The 16,966-nt window shown below is 43.9% G+C and overlaps 1 protein-coding gene across 2 annotated transcripts in view; it reads left to right on the top strand.

The window, feature by feature from the left end:
• LMTK2 (lemur tyrosine kinase 2) overlaps positions 1-16,966 on the top strand; it is a 90,001-nt gene that overhangs the window by 18,203 nt on the left and 54,832 nt on the right. For both annotated transcript variants that reach the window (XM_074965265.1, XM_074965264.1), the window contains exons 2-5: positions 3,332-3,456; positions 4,497-4,641; positions 9,893-9,966; positions 10,412-10,530. In XM_074965265.1, the coding sequence (XP_074821366.1) occupies positions 3,332-3,456; positions 4,497-4,641; positions 9,893-9,966; positions 10,412-10,530 (463 nt within the window). The remainder of the gene's footprint in view (positions 1-3,331; positions 3,457-4,496; positions 4,642-9,892; positions 9,967-10,411; positions 10,531-16,966) is intronic.

The raw sequence follows: 16,966 nt of genomic DNA, 5'->3' as shown, positions 1-16,966 counted from the left end.
AAAAACTGAATTAATCGTTCTCCTGAAGTTCTCCCTTATTTTATCATTTTCAACATCTTTATTAGTCTCCCTTTCCACATGTCAGCAAGCTTGCTGTTATATTTGGCTCCTTTCTCTTGTTCCATCTCATAAACTTGATCGCTAAATTCTGTCAGTTTTGTCCCTGACGTTTAAGATGCTCTCATTCCTCTGTTTGCACTGTAAAAATCTTGTTCAGTCCTAAATCTTCCACTTCATTTCTTTGGCCTTCCTAACACTTGAATCACCTTCAGCTTCACTACAAAATGATTGAGTGTGATTGTAACATCATGTAATGCCAGTGGCTGAAGCAGGTTGGGGCAGTCCAGAGCGCACCTTCAGGAAGTGGTGAAGTTGACGTTCAAAATTTACCGGGTTGATTTGCCTGCGGAACTGGTAGGGTCCTAGGTGCTCGTTATCCAGCTTATGTGCAAGCAACTCATTTTGAGTTATTTGGCTGTTAGCCATACTTCAGCCCTACAGCAAATATAGGGCCCTCCTGCCGGTGATAGTGACCATGGTGTTTGTATAGTGCCTTGGCTGCATCTGTTTTGTTTCAGCTCTTCCTGTGTTTGATGAATATGACGACACAGATCTAAGGCAGTAGGAACTATGAATGCTGTGGATAGTGTGGGGTGGGAACAGAAGTGGAAGCCATAAGTGGCAAAATGTGGGCTCATCTTGGTCAAGGCGTGGTCTGCATTGTTGTATGTGAATTGTGCACATGGAAGCTGTAAAGCCCAGTAATTCTGGTGGTAATTTGTGAAGCACTTAGGGTATAGGTCCAATTCCTGGTTCAGTCTTTCTGATTGATTGTTTATTTGTGGATGGTAGGCAGTTGGTGAATAGAGATGCACCTCTAGTAGGTGGCATGCCTCCTGCCAAACCCGAGATATGAACTAGGATCCCTGGTCTGAAGTGGAAGGCTGTAGAGCAAGGGTGGGGAATCTTTTTTCTATCATGGGTCATTGAGCCACAGAAAAAATCAATTGCAGGCCACACACAAGTAAAAAGCAACTTAAATTAATATATTTCTCTCTCTAAAAAAATAAAATAAAAACCATTCAACTCGCCTGGTTCTTTTTAGTATGATGGCTGAGGTTGCAAATTCAGTCAGATAGCAGTTTTTCACACTACAACCCTTGCAACCCGAACACCACCGTAGGCACGCATAGGTGGCTTGGGGACACTACTGGCTGCTCCCCACTAGAGCACTGGAAGCACGCGAGGGCCAAGGACGAGGTATGTGCTGCTGGGCTCCAGCACTGGCTGTTGTAGGGTCATAACGCACTAGAGTGGCTGGAGGCTTCAACTTGCCCCAGTGTTGCTGTTACAGCTGCTGTCTGCAGCTTACCTCCTTCCAGCTACTGTCATAGGTCTATATGTTTAGAAATACTTGCTGCAGGCTGGATGAAATTAAGCAATGGGCTGGATCCAGCCCGCAGGCTGTAGGTTCCCACCCCTGCCGTAGAGGGAGAACATGCATGATGAGGAGACTAGCAGTATCCTCGGCTGTGGGAAGAAGTGCCCCAGTAACGAAAGGCACTGCTTTTGTCAATGTGGTTTGGTGTGTCTCAGGTTCTGTTAGCTTGATGAGTAAGTCCGTTGTAATATTGGCCAAAGGCCTTGAGGGGGTCTTGGTGGGTGATTTGCTCCTAGGGGCTCAGCATCCCCTTGGGCTCCTTTGATGCCATACGTATTGGGTCCATACCATTTTGGAGTAGGATGAGCTTAGGAGGAGACTGAGCAGTGTGAGCAAACTGATGCCCAGTGCTTGAAGTGGGTTAGGGGCAGTCCAGAGCTGTGCTCAAGTGGTGTATGGGTGGTCTGGTATTCAGGAGGTCAACTGCTATTAGAAGCAGTACAGAGCTATGGTTGGAGTTCTTGTAGGGGAGTTTGTAGCTGGGAGATCCAGTGTGAAGGACTGGGTTGGCAGGATAGGTGGGCGAGGTCAGATGAGGCAGCAGGGCAACAAGGCCAGGTGGTCTAGGCAGCAACCAGTGGGCAAAAACATATTGCTCAGACAGCTTCCTCGTCCTGTTGGGGTCTTTATATAGTCCAGGTATCCAATGGGAATGCTGCCTGTCCACCCAATCAGGGGTCTGGGGTGTAATTCCTTTGGAACTGTAGATCCTTAGCACTAATGCTGCTGGTTGGGGCAGTGGCTCAGCATTACTGCCACGGCACAGAGGCTGGGAATGTGGTTTAGGTACCCAGCAGGCCTGAATTCAATACTGGGGTCCTGTTACAGCAGGCACCCTCTCTGAAAATCCCTTCACTGGCTTTCTGGCCTCCCAAATAAAATTCAAACTCCTCATTCTTGCGTTGAAAGTAACCCTCAACTTAAATCTTCTTACTTCCCTGATTACTTATTTATTTATTTTTACTTAGGCCCACTAGTTTCCCCTTCACACAATCCAAATTATCTCTTTTTGTATGTCTGCCTCTTTTCCTTCTTTCATACGTGGAACTGACTCATCTAGTCAAACATACTTCCCTTTTAAATACTCATTAAAAAGTATTGCAAACTATTTTGTTACGTATGTGTATATATAGCTTCATATTTCTTTTAAAAATAAATTCTCATTCTGAAGATGTATGTCTTGGCATCCTCCCAATTAACTATATGAAGATGTCTGTCTTTGCCCTGGTTCTCACTCCTTGTCCCTCCCTGTATTGTCCTCTTAATGCAGCTATTCTGGCAAGGACTTAATTTGTTTGTTTGGTAAAATGTCATGCAAATCTGTGACTATGTACGTGATAACCCAGTTTATCTATATGCAGTATTTTTGGACATTTTTCATAATGTCCCTAGTAAAAAGCAGTTGATCCTAATCTATTATACATGTGCAATGCTGCAAAGGAAGGTGCAAAAACTTCTAGGTATTTGCCAATATGTCATATTTCTCCACAAGCCACGCTTAATTCTGTGGATGTGAACAGGAATTATCAGAAGCACTGAGGGTATGTCTACACTGCAATTGAATAACTGTGCTGACCCGGGCAATAGGGGTATAAAATTGCAGTATAGGTTTTCGGGCTTGAGACGAACCTCCGAAATCCCACAAGAAGAGAGGGTCCTGGAGCTTGGGCTCCAGCCCGGGCCCAAATGTCTATCCTAGTTTTACAGCCCCACAAGCCCGAATCAGCTGATGGGTCAGCCATAGGTGTTTAATTTCAGCATAGACATATACCCTAAAATTTATTTATGTCTTGCAAAGTAAATAGTGATAGGCAGTGTATGTTTTTAAAGAGTTTTAAACTTTAAGACTTAAATAAATTTGTTTAAAACTGCATATGTGTTTATTTCTAGGGGAAACAGCTGCAGCTGAAGTTTCTTCCTCTCTTGTGGCTTTGGCTGCATGTAGTTTAGTAGTCCTGGTAATACTGCTTGTGAACTGTGTGTCCTGCTGTAAAGATCCAGAGATAGACTTCAAGGTAAGCATTGAAATTAAAAATGATACAAAAGTAATCTGGGATGGATAATGATATAACTAACGTACAAATGATTCAGAATATCATCCTACAGTGGATGTGATTTAAACATTTTTCCTCTCCTGAAAGGGCCAAATTCTGCACTTGCTTAGATGCTATGCAATACCACTGAACACAAATAAGTGCAGAACTTGGCCCAGAGTGCATACTACAGCAAGTTACTTGTAATTTACTACAGTAAAAAGTTTATCTTAAGTGTATATATTTGCTAATAATTTTACTAGTTGTTTAATGCTTTGCAAGACTACGTGATAAAGATCAGTTTTTCCTATATTGTCCTTGTTTTGTTTGTCTAATTGCCTTTTTTACGTATTGACAGGATTACAGAACTTCTGTTAGGCTGTACCTTCTAATGACTTAACAATAGCTAAACTCTACCTAGTGGAAAAATTCTGATTAGTATTCAAATACAACTATCTTTGTGACCTCTGTGAATTTGGAATTACTTTGAATCACTGGAAGTGAAGCTTAGGCTCAGCTGCTTTGAGATAATGTAGATGTTCGATCAAGTTATTTACATCATCTGAGGCAACATCTTTTGAAGTCTTTCTGTAATTTTTAGCATATCAGACTAGCAGTGCTTCTACCTCATAACACTGTGATTAAATGAAAAAAGAATAAAGTTATTGCTACTGATTGTTTTTGGAAATGCAGGACTTCTGGGAATCTTGTCTTCAAACGAAGTCCTTTTTTAAAATGGAAGTGGTTTGTTGAAAAGAATAAATTTGTTCAACTACTAGAGAACGTGAAAAGACATTAGATCAAAATGATTTAAAAAAAACCCCCCAAAAACCACTTAAATATATTATAACACACATTGCAGTTGTCTCTGGATGGGGCTGTTTGTCACTCTGGAGCTGCTAGTTCTGATGTCAAGTTTTCATGTTCAAATGTGATGCACCTTGAAAGAATATATTAGTCTTCCAGTTTGAAGGCAGTAAGATTCCTTGTATCGTGGTTTCCTAACATCTTTGCGCTTGCAGGAATTCGAAGATAATTTTGATGATGAAATAGATTTTATACCACCAGCAGAAGATACCCCATCTGTTCAGTCTCCAGCAGAAGTGTTTACTCTTTCAGTTCCGACCATAGCTTTACCAGCTCCATCCCAGTTTCAGCCAGCTGCAGGTGATGTGAACCTTTTCTTACTATGAAACTGAAGATGACCAAGTGATAGTCATTTAGTATTCTAGTATCTGAAATATAGCATTCGTATGTACATCTTGTTTATACGGTATATATTACACAAATCTATTGTTTATTTACTAAAGAGTTTACTGACTGAGTCTCACAAATAAACATTTGCCTAATCATTTTTATTGCAGCATAAGAACTTTATGAAATCCAGAAAAAAATTGGTTTTCTGTTTAGATATAAAATAAAATGTATTCATATTCCCTCTCTTCAGAAATCAGCTATAAAATAGTTTTCAGACTCTAAATTTTCAAAAATGAGTACATAGTAAATATTTTAATAGATGACTTTTTCCACTCTTAAACTAATATTAAAAAAAGGACTAGATGGAGAGACTTAGTTCGGCCATGTATAATTTTTGCCTCTTAATAGTCGTCGTTCATGGACCGGGGTCTGTTCTCAATGAAGCTAGTAGAATTTTAGCCACTGACTTAAGTGGCAGCAAGATTGAGCTTCATTTTAGCAGATTTGGGGGGGGATCTGAAACTTGCACCTGTAACCCTGTTTGTCACACCATTGGCTTATTTTTACTGAGAACATCCTTTGCCTCAGATTTGTGAGGATGATGCTGAAAAATTGAATCAGATTAATTTTTTCCCCTGTGATTAAAAAGGTTTCATGTATACTTCCAAAAAAAAAAGACAGTCCCCATATAGGAAACTAGTTACCTTTAATTTAATTGCAGCATCTCAAATATTACACACAAATTACTATTTAATATAAAATATGGAATTATTATTTTCAGATGCACATAACACTTCTCATTTAATACAAAGAAATCTCCCTGGCAATACATCCTTAGCCAACTGCAAGTGTTCAGAGAGGAGACCCAAAGGAGACTTCAGTAACTATCCAGAGTTTTGCTTAAGAAATACAGTATCTTATATTTCAGCAGTATGCATGCTGAATTTTCTATATATCTGCTACCTATTAATGTGGTCTTTCCAGGTTACCAATGATTCCATGAGACTGTCTAACTTTGCCACAAGAATTTTCTCTAGGCAAATGTATGAACTGGATTGCACCTTTAAAATGCTTGGAAGCTTTGAAGTTAATAGTGAGAATTATAAATCACAGTGATTTCAGGTGTCTTTTTACTCTCTTATCAGAAGATATCTATTTTTTATATAACTTTTTGAAGGCCATTGATCCATACTGTAAAGTAGACTAATACCTTTAGAGCATTTTTTATGGGGTAGGAATGGCTTAGAAATGTCTAGGAATTGTCATGTCCACTATGTATGAGCAATAATCAGTGTAATTTAAAGGTATTTGAGCCCATGTGTTAAATCTGTAAGTACTGTAGGTACATTTGCATGATGTGCTATGAAATGATATACTTTTATTGTGGTTCACAAATCGGTGAACTCTAGGCCTTGATACAATGAAATATAACAGCTCCACAGGAACTGTCCTAGTCTGTCATGTCTGGAATTCACATGCTGAAGAAGGCTTAAAGACCCCTCCAAACCAGAGATCAATGGTGTCTGTGCTCAGTTCCTCAGGGTCCAATTGTAAGATTTCTGGCAGTCAACCTCCCTCATCTGTGTACGTAAACCCATGCTTGAAAAATGTACTCAGCTACTGCTAGCTTGAGCACTAAGCCAACTGCCATCCCCACAAGTTTATACCACTTTCAACTTAAAAGGGAAAAGCATTTGTATACTATGTATAAAAAAAAAATCTTCCTGTTTTATGTTTTTAAAAATATTACTACCAAATCTGGCCAAAAAGTATAAGAAAATTAATCCTGTTTGGTGCAATTCAGTAAATATCTTTGTCAGATAGTGTTCAGTCAGGCCTACTTGCTGTCACTATTGCATTTGCTTTTCCTCTTTTCCACTCCTGACTTCATGCCATTTTTTCTTTTTTTATATTAGATCATGGTGTATTTCTTTCCAAGTTGTTTTAAACATATTCCGGCCATTCTCACCACCCTTCTCTTTCTCAAAGTTGTGTTGTTTGTCTCTTCCCTTATATTTTCTCATTTTCTCACAAAATTTGTGTGTATGATGTGTTCCTGTTTATCTTTATTTTATCAGTCATTTACACAGTCTCATGCCCTTCAGGCAGATGTCTGGCAGAAATTTCTAAGCCTTAATAGCCAAAAGACTAAATTTACTAGACACAGGCTAATATGAAAGGTGGGATTTGGCAGGGTCTTATGTCCAGAGACAATAGCAGGTAAAAAGTCAGTCCCACTCCTTAACATACTGTGAAAATCAGAAGGTGCTGGGATTCCTATTAGGGTTCTCTCTTTGGACCCTACTTGTGAACCCAATCTTTATCTTTCTCCAGGTAATAAGTTTTTATACACAAAGGCGCCCTTCAATTTCCTGTGCCTTCTCCCAGTTTCCTTTTACAAGGGTGAATGAACACTGTTTGTTTGTTTGTTTGTTTTTTTTTTTTTTTCTCCTGTCCTCAGCCTTCTAGTTACAATGAGAGGAGTCTCTGCTACTCAACGCATCTCCCAGGCTCCATTTAAAAAAAAATAAAAAATCTGTATCTATATATCTTTCTGGTGAACAGATCTACTGCTTTCCTTTGCTGTTGCTCTTAGTTTTTCCCAATGCCAGCAGAATGAAACAGAACAGTTTTACTGTTCTCATGAGATTCGGAAAATCAGCAGTGAAACCTGACAAGGCTAGTTAACTTTCATTCTTCTGCAGGTTGCAGAAAAATATGAGCAGCAATAGATGCTCTGGATCTGTCTGTAGAAGAAGACAGCATTTTATCAGTTAGCCTTCCTAATATGGTCTTTGCAACCTTAAGGGCTTGAAACTTTTTTTTTTTTGTGGGGGGGAGAGGAAGCTTAGCTTTAGCAGAAGCTGATGGCACTCAGATTGAAAATGCTTGGGTCTCAGTGAGGGAACTTTTAAACCCTGTGTGGAACAACTTACTGCAGACATTCAGTTCTCTCCCCCCAACCCCCCCTCCCCCCAAAAAACCCCAACAAACCAAAAATCTTAGACCTGGGAGGTGAAAGATCTAAAAAGCAGGAGACTTTCTGAAAGAGGCCTGTTCTCCCTTTATTGCCCTCTTTCTTCTGCCTATTTGCTGATATTTGCATTTTCCCCTCTTTTTGTGCTGTTTGTCTCTTTGTACCTGGGTTTTTGGTTTTTTTCCTACTTTTTTTTAAAAACAAAGTGGAGAGCTGTAAAAGAAAACTGATTACGATTAATCAGCTGCTTCTTTAAGCTCTGCAGAACTGACTTTTAAGCAAAACTGACTACGATCACAAAATCTCAGCACTTGATTTAACGCTCCTCCCCCTCCCGCACACCTCTTTCCCAAAAGGGGAGGCTGTCTGGTCACCCTAGCAGATTGCTGCCTCTCCCCAAGATTGTTTCCATTGCAAGGCCTACACTACAAACTGTTACTGGTATAGCTGTATTGATTAGGATTGTGATGACTTACGATCCCTGACTGACATAGTTGTGCTGAAAAAGCCCATGGTTTAGACAGGTATACTGGCAAAACTGTTCATTTTCAGATATAGGGTGTTTTGCTTTGGGGTGGGGAAGGAGGGCATGGAATAAGCTATACTGGTAAAGTACTCCTAGTGTAGACCTGGCCTACAGTGGCAAAAATGGGAGCTACCACTAGAGCAACTCATAGTAGCAGTGACAAAAGCTGTACTGTACAGTAACTCCTCGCTTAACGTTGTAGTTATGTTCCTGAAAAATGCTACTTTAAGTGAAACGATGTTAAGCGAATCCAATTTCCCCATAAGAATTAATGTAAATGGGGAAGTTAAGTTCCAGGGAAATTTTTTTCGTCAGACAAAAGACATTATATACATATACAGTATAAGTTTTAAATAATTTTAAACAAACTATTTAATACTGTACTCACCAATGATGATTGTGGGGCTTGGTTGAGTCAGGGAATAGTGGGGTCGGGGCGCGGGGGCTTGCCCCCACTCCGCCTATCTGGCGCTCCTGCCGGGGAGCAGGGTTGGGAGATTGCCCGCTCCCTGGCTTGAATGCTGGGCAGGCAGAGTGGGATAAGCCTCAGCGCCTTGACCCTTCTCCCCAGCTGGAATGCCAAGTGGGCGGAATGGGGCAAGTTCCCACTCCCTGACCCCACTCCCCAGCTGGAACGCCGCGTGGGTAGAATGGGGCAAGCCGCTGCTCCCCGACCCTGCTCTCTGGCAGGAGTGCTGGGCGGGTGGGTGGAGCGGGCCGAGTGAAACAACCTTATAACGGAACGTTGCGCAACTTTAAATGAGTATGTTCTGTAATAGATCAGCAGCCTAATAATGAAACAATGTTAACCGGGATTACTTTAAGTGAGGAGTTACTGTATTGGCAACAGGGCTTAGGTCTCTTTACCACTGTGTTCCTTACCATTTAGATGACAGAATGGTTAAACACATCTGAGCCTTGTCTACCCTGCAACTTCTTGTTTCCACCAGTGGAGCTGCACTGGCAGTGAATTATGGGTATATTTTTGCCAGTGTAGATAAGGGCTGAGGGTTTCAGATTTTCCAGCAGTTGGCCAAGGGGGATTTTCATGTGAAGTACATTATTTTAAAAAGAGAATTTTCCGTCACATAGGTAGAGGCTGCAATTAGAGCAGCTGGGTCGGTGTGAAAAGAACTGGAGCTCTGCTGGTAAGGTGGCTAATCAGGGCTTGTAAAAGTAGTGAGTATTCCATGATTTGCTGTGGGCTTGTGTTCTGCCATTTATGTAGGATTCCTGTAAACAGTGATTTAATAGATTCCATGACCGTCTAATGCAGATATATGTACAGAACCAAACGCAAACTCAGCAGTTTTGACTTTCTTTCTTTTGTTGGTTTGCAGTATATCTGGATGTGTTGAAAGCTAAAGTTTACACGCCATTCTTAACTTGCATTACTGTGCAAAGGTATTTTGGTGGTCTTGGATCAGTTTCTAGTTGAATCTGTTTAAAAGCCTAAACAAGTTGAGAAGTGTCAGCCTTGGCTTTCGTTCATCTGTTCTTAGGTTAGCTTTAATACTTTGTCATTGTATATGTTTAACTATGTTTTCTGCTGCTTAGCTTAATATGTGCATTGTATTGTAGTGTACTCTAAGTAGTAGTGTAAGAACTAATTTTTTTTAGCATTTTAAGACCATGCATTATTTCTTCAACAGTAGCATAGGTAATTTTGGCCATTTTGAGTGACTTGATATGTGTCTATTTTTTGTTTTCTATAACAGAAGGATCAAAGTCTCAAGTCGCACGCCAGAGTCTAAACTATATTCAAGAAATTGGAAATGGCTGGTTTGGAAAGGTAAAAAGTCCTCCTTTTAATATTGTAGTTCTGCAGTTGACAGTTTATTCCTAAGTAGAGACCTATATTACCAATTAAAATTATATTTATTCAAAATAAGAACATGACAAGAAAATTGTCTTTAGAATTTAATTTGTATTGCTGTTTGTATGCACTTTTTCTATCTTATTGCTGTCTCTTTAATTCAGATGCAAGTGCTGCTTAACAAAACATTACTTAAAATAGTCAGAAATTCCACTTCAGTAGACTATGTAAATCGCTGTTTTAATTTTAGCAGCTTTTTTAGAAGCACTTTAACTCCAGTTTTTATTTTTAAAAAATCTACATAATTTTTTTAAAATGCAGAGGATTAATATCTCTGGTGTAATTGAGGTATAACAGGAAACCAGATACTTCCTCTTTAAATGTGACTGAAACTATAATGTAGAAATTCTTTGTTTTTCAGGTCCTGCTTGGGGAGATCTACTCAGGTACTAGTGTAGCAAGAGTAATAGTGAAGGAATTAAAGGCAAATGCAGGTCCCAAAGAACAAGAACAGTTTTTGAGAAATGGAGAACCTTACTAGTAAGTAGCCTCTCACATCTTGGGTAACTTGAAGATAGTCCACGCTACTAATATATATGTAAGCCAGGGAAAGCTGTCTTGTTCAATGTTATGCTTTTTTATATAATACTCACCTCTGTCCTCCCTTTTCAGTCTGTTAAAGTAAATGTTGGTAGTTTAAGAAATGAAAAATACACATTCAATATTGTCAACACTAAATTATCAAAAATTGAGTCGTCCCCCCAAATCATGAGATTTTTAAATAGTGCAATTTGTGTTTTTATTGCCTTCCAATTTTTGAGCCTTTAAGAGTACACTTGGTTTGCATGCTTAGGCTTTTCTCTGCGGGCATGAGGGCTAGAGATTTTTTTAAATTGATGCTGAGATTTTCATGTAGTCACTTGCCTCCAGGAACTTGAGCTTTGAGAGAAAAACCAAATATAGTGAAACTTGTGATAAAAATCACAAGAGTGGGCAATGCTTTACGTACTTTATTTTTTTAACAAACTTATTTTTAAGCACCATCTTACCTGTTTTTAAACATTAAACGAATCTTAAATCCAATCAGAGTTACTAGGTTATACAAATAGCTTTTTATCGTTGTGTTTGGGTCACTTGCAATTTAAACTTGGTGGTGGAAAAAAAATTAGTGAAGTTTGAAATCAAGCAAACTTCAGTGCTCACTATCTTGCTGTACAGTTTGTAAACTGTCGTCCTTGCCAAAGGTGCCAGTAATTCTGCTTTCTTCGAATGATGGTCCCTTTTTGTATTCCACATGTGGGATATGCAGGTGCAAATGTGCCTGAGTCCAGAATTTTTTGCAAGCGGTGTCTGTTGGCTTGCACATGTGCCGTAGCTGTTCTCTTGCTCCAAACTGAGGGCATAAAAAGTGGTGTGAGCTGATGCCTCTCCAGTTCCTTCTTACTGCTGCATGGTCTGAGATGGAATCTTTGGTGTCAGCTCCTCTCTTACTGTGTCATTCCGTAAGATATTGTATATAGTTTTAACAATTGCAGTAGTTTTTATAATATAGTCTACATAGTATAGTTAGTTGTTTTTCCCCATTTTCTTCCCTGGGACTTCCCCCAACCCCTGAGAAGTCTGGGATTATGCCCAGGGTTCTGGGGTTCAAAATGGTGTTTTGTTCCCTCACTCCTTTTTGGTGAGCGATGAACATCAACGCTGCCTCTACTACCTGGGTGAGGCTCATCTTTCTGCCAAACACTGCATCTACCTTCCCCTAACACCATGTGTTTCTCGACACTGTTCCCCCTCTCCAGTACCGAGAAAGAAGCATAAGAAATGATGCTCCAAGAGGGGACACCCAGATACTGAGAGAGGACAAACAAGGGGAGTGCAGTGGAGCGTGACCTCTGTTGGGCCTCTGCTCCAGTCCTGTTCAGATAGCAGTACCGTTGACTCCACCCTGCTCACAGGTGTCATTGAGTCTAGTGCAGGACCACCCACTGATGCCAGGGGGACATTGTGGTGCCAGCAGAATTGTGGTGCCTTCCACCCCAGAGGCCTTTGCAGTGGCCAGGGACCTGTTGACATTCCCGGTTTTGCCAACCCCGATGGGACAGTTACTGGCCATGGCAAGTGTGTCGAGCAGGAGAGAGCATGTTGCCCCGAGCTCATACCTGGTGCAGGGCCCTTGGATACTGACCAGAGGAAAAACAGCCCTTTTATTGTCTGTGAAGACTTCCCCAATGTGGCACCGATCCCCAGACCCTCAGCACCGGTCGGTGGGGGAACGGTACCCTTCTGTTCCATGGTCTCAAGAGTGGAGCCCTGCATGAGTGGTCCAAGGTGGAGCCCTGCATGGTCTATGTTCCACCGGATCTCAGTGCAGGCCCTCTCCCCAGCACCTGGCCCAGAGAACAGTGGTGGCTGATGCAGGCCCAGCAGTCATTCTGGAATCACTGGAGTTTTTCCCGGTATTGGGGCCTCTGTCTAGCCATTTCTGTTTGGTGGTATCCGAGAGGGCTCCTCCGCTGTACCATCCAGCACCTGACCCAGACTCTGGCACCGAGGCAGGTACCGACATGCAGGACTTGGGCCTGGATGAGGTGGTCGGGACTGAAGAAGAGGAGGAAAGCCCCCTGATGGTACAGGCCTCTTCCCCCTTGTGATGGGGTTGGGACTCGCCACCCCTGCGCCTCCCACTGGCACGTCTGGGAATTAGCTTTCTCCGTTGCAGAGCACCCTCTGCTGGTGGTGTGGTGTCCCATCCGTCGTCTGCTGTGCCGGTATCCGGCCTTGCGTTGCTCCCCACTCGGCGACGTCCACTCCAGGACACTGCCCTCTGGCAGTGCCCCGTAGTCCATCCTTACCCCCTTCTGGGGGGTGGGAAGACGATGGCAGTCTTCCAATTCACTCCTGCCACAGTGGCCAACCACAACCCCCAAAGTCTAGCCCCTCTGCTCAAGGGCCGGTTGCAGTCTGTCATGGCCACTCCTCCATAGCCAGGTGCAGTATAAGGGGGAAAGGGAGGACCCAGGCCTGCCCACTGCTCTGGGTCCCAACCCAGGGACCCTCTAGTGGTGGCCTCTTCATCTTCCTTGAGTCACTTCCCCTCTGACCCCTTGCACCCTCTAGGGCCTTCTGGTTAGGTCCCGCAGTCTGACAGGTATCAGGCTGGAGCTCTCCTCTGCTCCCCCAAGCTTGCCCAGCACTGCGCTGTCCAAGGTGCTGGTCTCCTTATCTCAGGGAGACAGACCTTCCCCTCTGAAGGTCTGGGAGAGACTGACTGCTTCTCTCCTGGATAGCCTTTATATAGGGCCTAGCTTGGCACTGATTGGCTCCCCCCATAGGCCCTCTCTGATTAGCTGCCGTTCTGCGCAGCCACTCTGGCCTGTTATAGCCTAATCTTGCCTAGGGGTGGGGCACTGCCCCACCACACTCCTCCCCAGCTGAACCAGTCTCAGGGCCGAGTGTCTCGGTGCCACAGGATGACCTTACAGCTTACCAGAAACTTCTAAAAAGGCTGGCTTCTGACCTGGGCCTAGAGATGGAGGTTCTTACAGAGTCCTCACATAGCCTCATTGACTAAGGTGGCTCTACCTCTCAGTGAGGCCGTTACAGGTCCAGCCAGGACCATGTGGCAGACCCCATCTTCTCTCCCTCCCACCTCAAAGAGAGCAGAGAAAAAGTATTATGTGCCTGCCAAGGGGTACAAATACTTGTACTCTCACCCTCCTGCCAGGTCCCTGGTGGTCATACAATCATAGAATATCAGGGTTGGAAGGGACCTCAGGAGGTCATCTAGTCCAACCCCCTGCTCAAAGCAGGACCAATCCCCAATTTTTGCCCTGATCCTTAAATGGCCCCCTCAAGGACTGAACTCACTACCCTGGGTTTAGCAGGCCAATGCTCAAATCACTGAGCTATCCCTCCCCCAGCGGCCAATGAGAAGGATAGACTAGGGCAGTTAGATGCGACCCCCCCAAACAAAAGGACTTAAAGAAACTAGACCTGTTTGGTAGGAAGATTTATTCAATGGATAGGTTACAGCTTCTCATTTCCAACCAACAAGCCTTGCTTGAGAGGTACAATTACAACATTTGGGATTCTATGGCAAAGTTTAAAGACTTGCTGTCACAGGTAAGAGTTTTTCTGCCCTGATCTATGAACGGAGGACTATAGCGAGAGCCTCCCTCCAAGCGGCCAGAACAATGGCTTCGGCTGTTGTCATGAGAAGGTACTCCTGGCTCCAATCCTTAGGGCTGCCACCTGAGGACTAGCAGTCAATCCAGGATCTTCCATTCGAGGGTACCTCCCTGTTTTTAGAACAGACCGACTCAAAGCTCCATGGTCTGAGAGACTCCAGGGCTACCCTCACATCCCTGGGCCGCTACTCCCTGGCATCTTTGAGAAGCATTTCAGGCTTCAGCAACTGACCTGCTTCTCCGCTCCACCACCTCGCCAGGACCTGTGTAAGAAACTGAGCAGGGGTTACAAGTGCAGGCAGCCACGCCCCTCCACCTCAGTCTTGCTACCAGGGTCACACGGATATCTGGGAGGCTCCAAACAGAACTTTTGAAGGTGCGCCTGAGGGCGTTACATCACTTCCTGCATTGGATCCTGCCCCGCCCCTCGTTTTCAGACTAACTCTTCTTCAGCCTGCGGTGGTCCCTCATCATCTTGGACCACTGGGTGTGGAGTATGGCAGGGGAAGGTTACACCCTTCAGTCTTCTTCCACCCCTCCTTGTCATCCTCATCCATCTTCAGGGACCCTTCCCACAAGCAACATCTAGCTTAAGAAATGCAAGCCCTCCTGTGGGTAGGGGCTGTGGAGGAGATGCCTCAGAATTTGAGATGGAATGGGTTTTATTCCTTATATTTCCTAATCCCAAAGGCCAAAGGGGCTCTTTGACCCATCCTGGACCTGTGTTGCCTCATCAGTTATCTCAAGAAACTGAGGTTCCACATGGTCTCCCTGGCCTCCATCATTCCCTCTCTGGATCCAGAGGACTGGTATGCCAACCTTGATTTGAAAGATGTTTAATTCCACCTTTCCATCTTTTGAGGCCACAGAAGGTTCCTCAGATTTATCATAACCCAGACTCATTGCCAGTTTACTGTCCTCCCCTGTTTACTGCCAGTTCACTGTTTGTCAACAGCCTCTTGGGTTTTCACAAAACACATGGCAATTGTAGAGGCTTTTCTCGGAAGGCAAGGTGTTCAAGTCGACCTGTACTTCGATGACTGGCTGATCAAGGGCCGCTAAGAGGCTCAAGTGAAAAACAGCATCAGCCTGGTTCAAGCCACCTTCTGTGCACTGGGCTCGTTGATAAACGAGCAAAAGTAGACTCTCATTCCCATTCAGAGAATAGTTTATTGGGGCGGTGCTAGACTGGACCCAGGCCAGAGCCTTCCTCCCAGAGGCTCAATTCCAGTGTCATCTCTGATATCCAAGGTCAAGGCCCACCCTGTCATGACAGCCCAGTTTTGCCAAACTTTTGGAGCACATGGTTGCATGTGCTTACATGGTTCAGCATGCAAGGCTGTGCCTCAGACCCCTGCAGGCTTGGCTGGCCTCGATGTACTCACCGAACTGACACCACTTAGACTTGATGTTTATAGTTCCTGCTCTTCCTTGATTGGTGGAAGGATCTCCAGTTGATGGCTGTGGGCATTCCCTTTGTCATCCCCCCCAGTCTTCAGTATCCTTAATTTCTGATGCATCCGATCTAGGTTGGGGGGATGACCGTGAGCACCTCAGGAGTCAGGGCTCGTGGTCCCAGAAAGAGCTTTCCCTACACATAAACTTCAGAGAGCTCAGAGCAGTCTACTCAGCTTGCCAAGTATTCCTTTTCTAGATCATGGACAAAGTTGTGCGAGCGCTTACGGACAACACGGCAGCCATGTTTTACATCAACAGGCAAAGAGAAACACGATCCCCTACCCTGTGCCAGGAGGCCATTCGTCTGTGGGACTTGTTTGTGAAACACTCCATCCACCTGGAAGTTTCCTATCTTCTGGCAGCCTGGAACACAGTCAGATTGCCTCAGTAGGTCTTTCACTTCTCATCACAAGCGGTCCCTTCACCCAGAAGTGGTCAGATCCATCTTCTAGAGGTGGGAGTCTCCCCAGGTAGATCTGTTTGCAACCAGGCGGAACAGGAAATGTCAGCAGTTTTGGTCGCTACGCGGTCACAGCTCGGGCTCTCTCTGATGCCTTCCTGCTTCCATGGGCAGAGATCCTCTGTGTTTCGTCTAGTTCCCCTGATACACAGGTTCCTTCCGAAAGTCAAGTGAGACAAGGCAATAGTCCCTGCATGTTCCCTGCAGCAACATTGGTTCAGAATGCTGCTGCTGCTTCTGCCTTGCCTGGACCTGATCTCACAGGCCGTTTACCCTACCTGAACCTCGTGGCCCTTCACCTGACCGTGTGGAAGTTCCATGGTTGAACCTAGAGGAACAGGCCTTTTCAGAACAAGTCTGCCATGCCTTGCTAGGTAGTAGGAAACAGTCTACTAGAGCGACTTACCTAGCCAAATGGAAATGTTTCTGGGCGTGGTCTTCAGTGAGGTCTCTCACCAACTCAGTCATCCTTCCAGTCTGTACTGGAATACCTGCTCCATCTGAAGTAACAAGGTCTGGCCTCTTCATCAATCAAGATGCATCTAGCAGCAATCTCAGCCTTCCATCCTCCGGTGGACGGTAAGTCGGTCTTCTCTCATGAAATGTCCATCTGCTTCCTCAAAGGGTTAGAGAGACTTTGCCCTCAAATTCATGAACCAATTCCACTGTGGGGGCTAAACTTAGTCCTGTCAAGGCTCACAGGCCCTCTCTTTGAGCTGCTGGCATTGTGCCTCTGCTATCTCTCTCCTAGAAGTGATTACTTCGGCCAAGAGGGTCTCAGAGATCAGGGCTCTTACATCAGAGCCTCTGTATACAGTGTTCTTTAAGGATAAGGTTCAACTGTGCCCACACCCTGTGTTCCTTCCAAAGG

This window comes from Natator depressus, chromosome 10 (genome assembly GCF_965152275.1).
Source record: "Natator depressus isolate rNatDep1 chromosome 10, rNatDep2.hap1, whole genome shotgun sequence".
Lineage (NCBI taxonomy): Eukaryota > Metazoa > Chordata > Testudines > Cheloniidae > Natator > Natator depressus.
The sequence above is the reverse complement of the archived record's forward strand: the minus strand, read 5'-3'. Positions and strand labels throughout refer to the sequence as shown.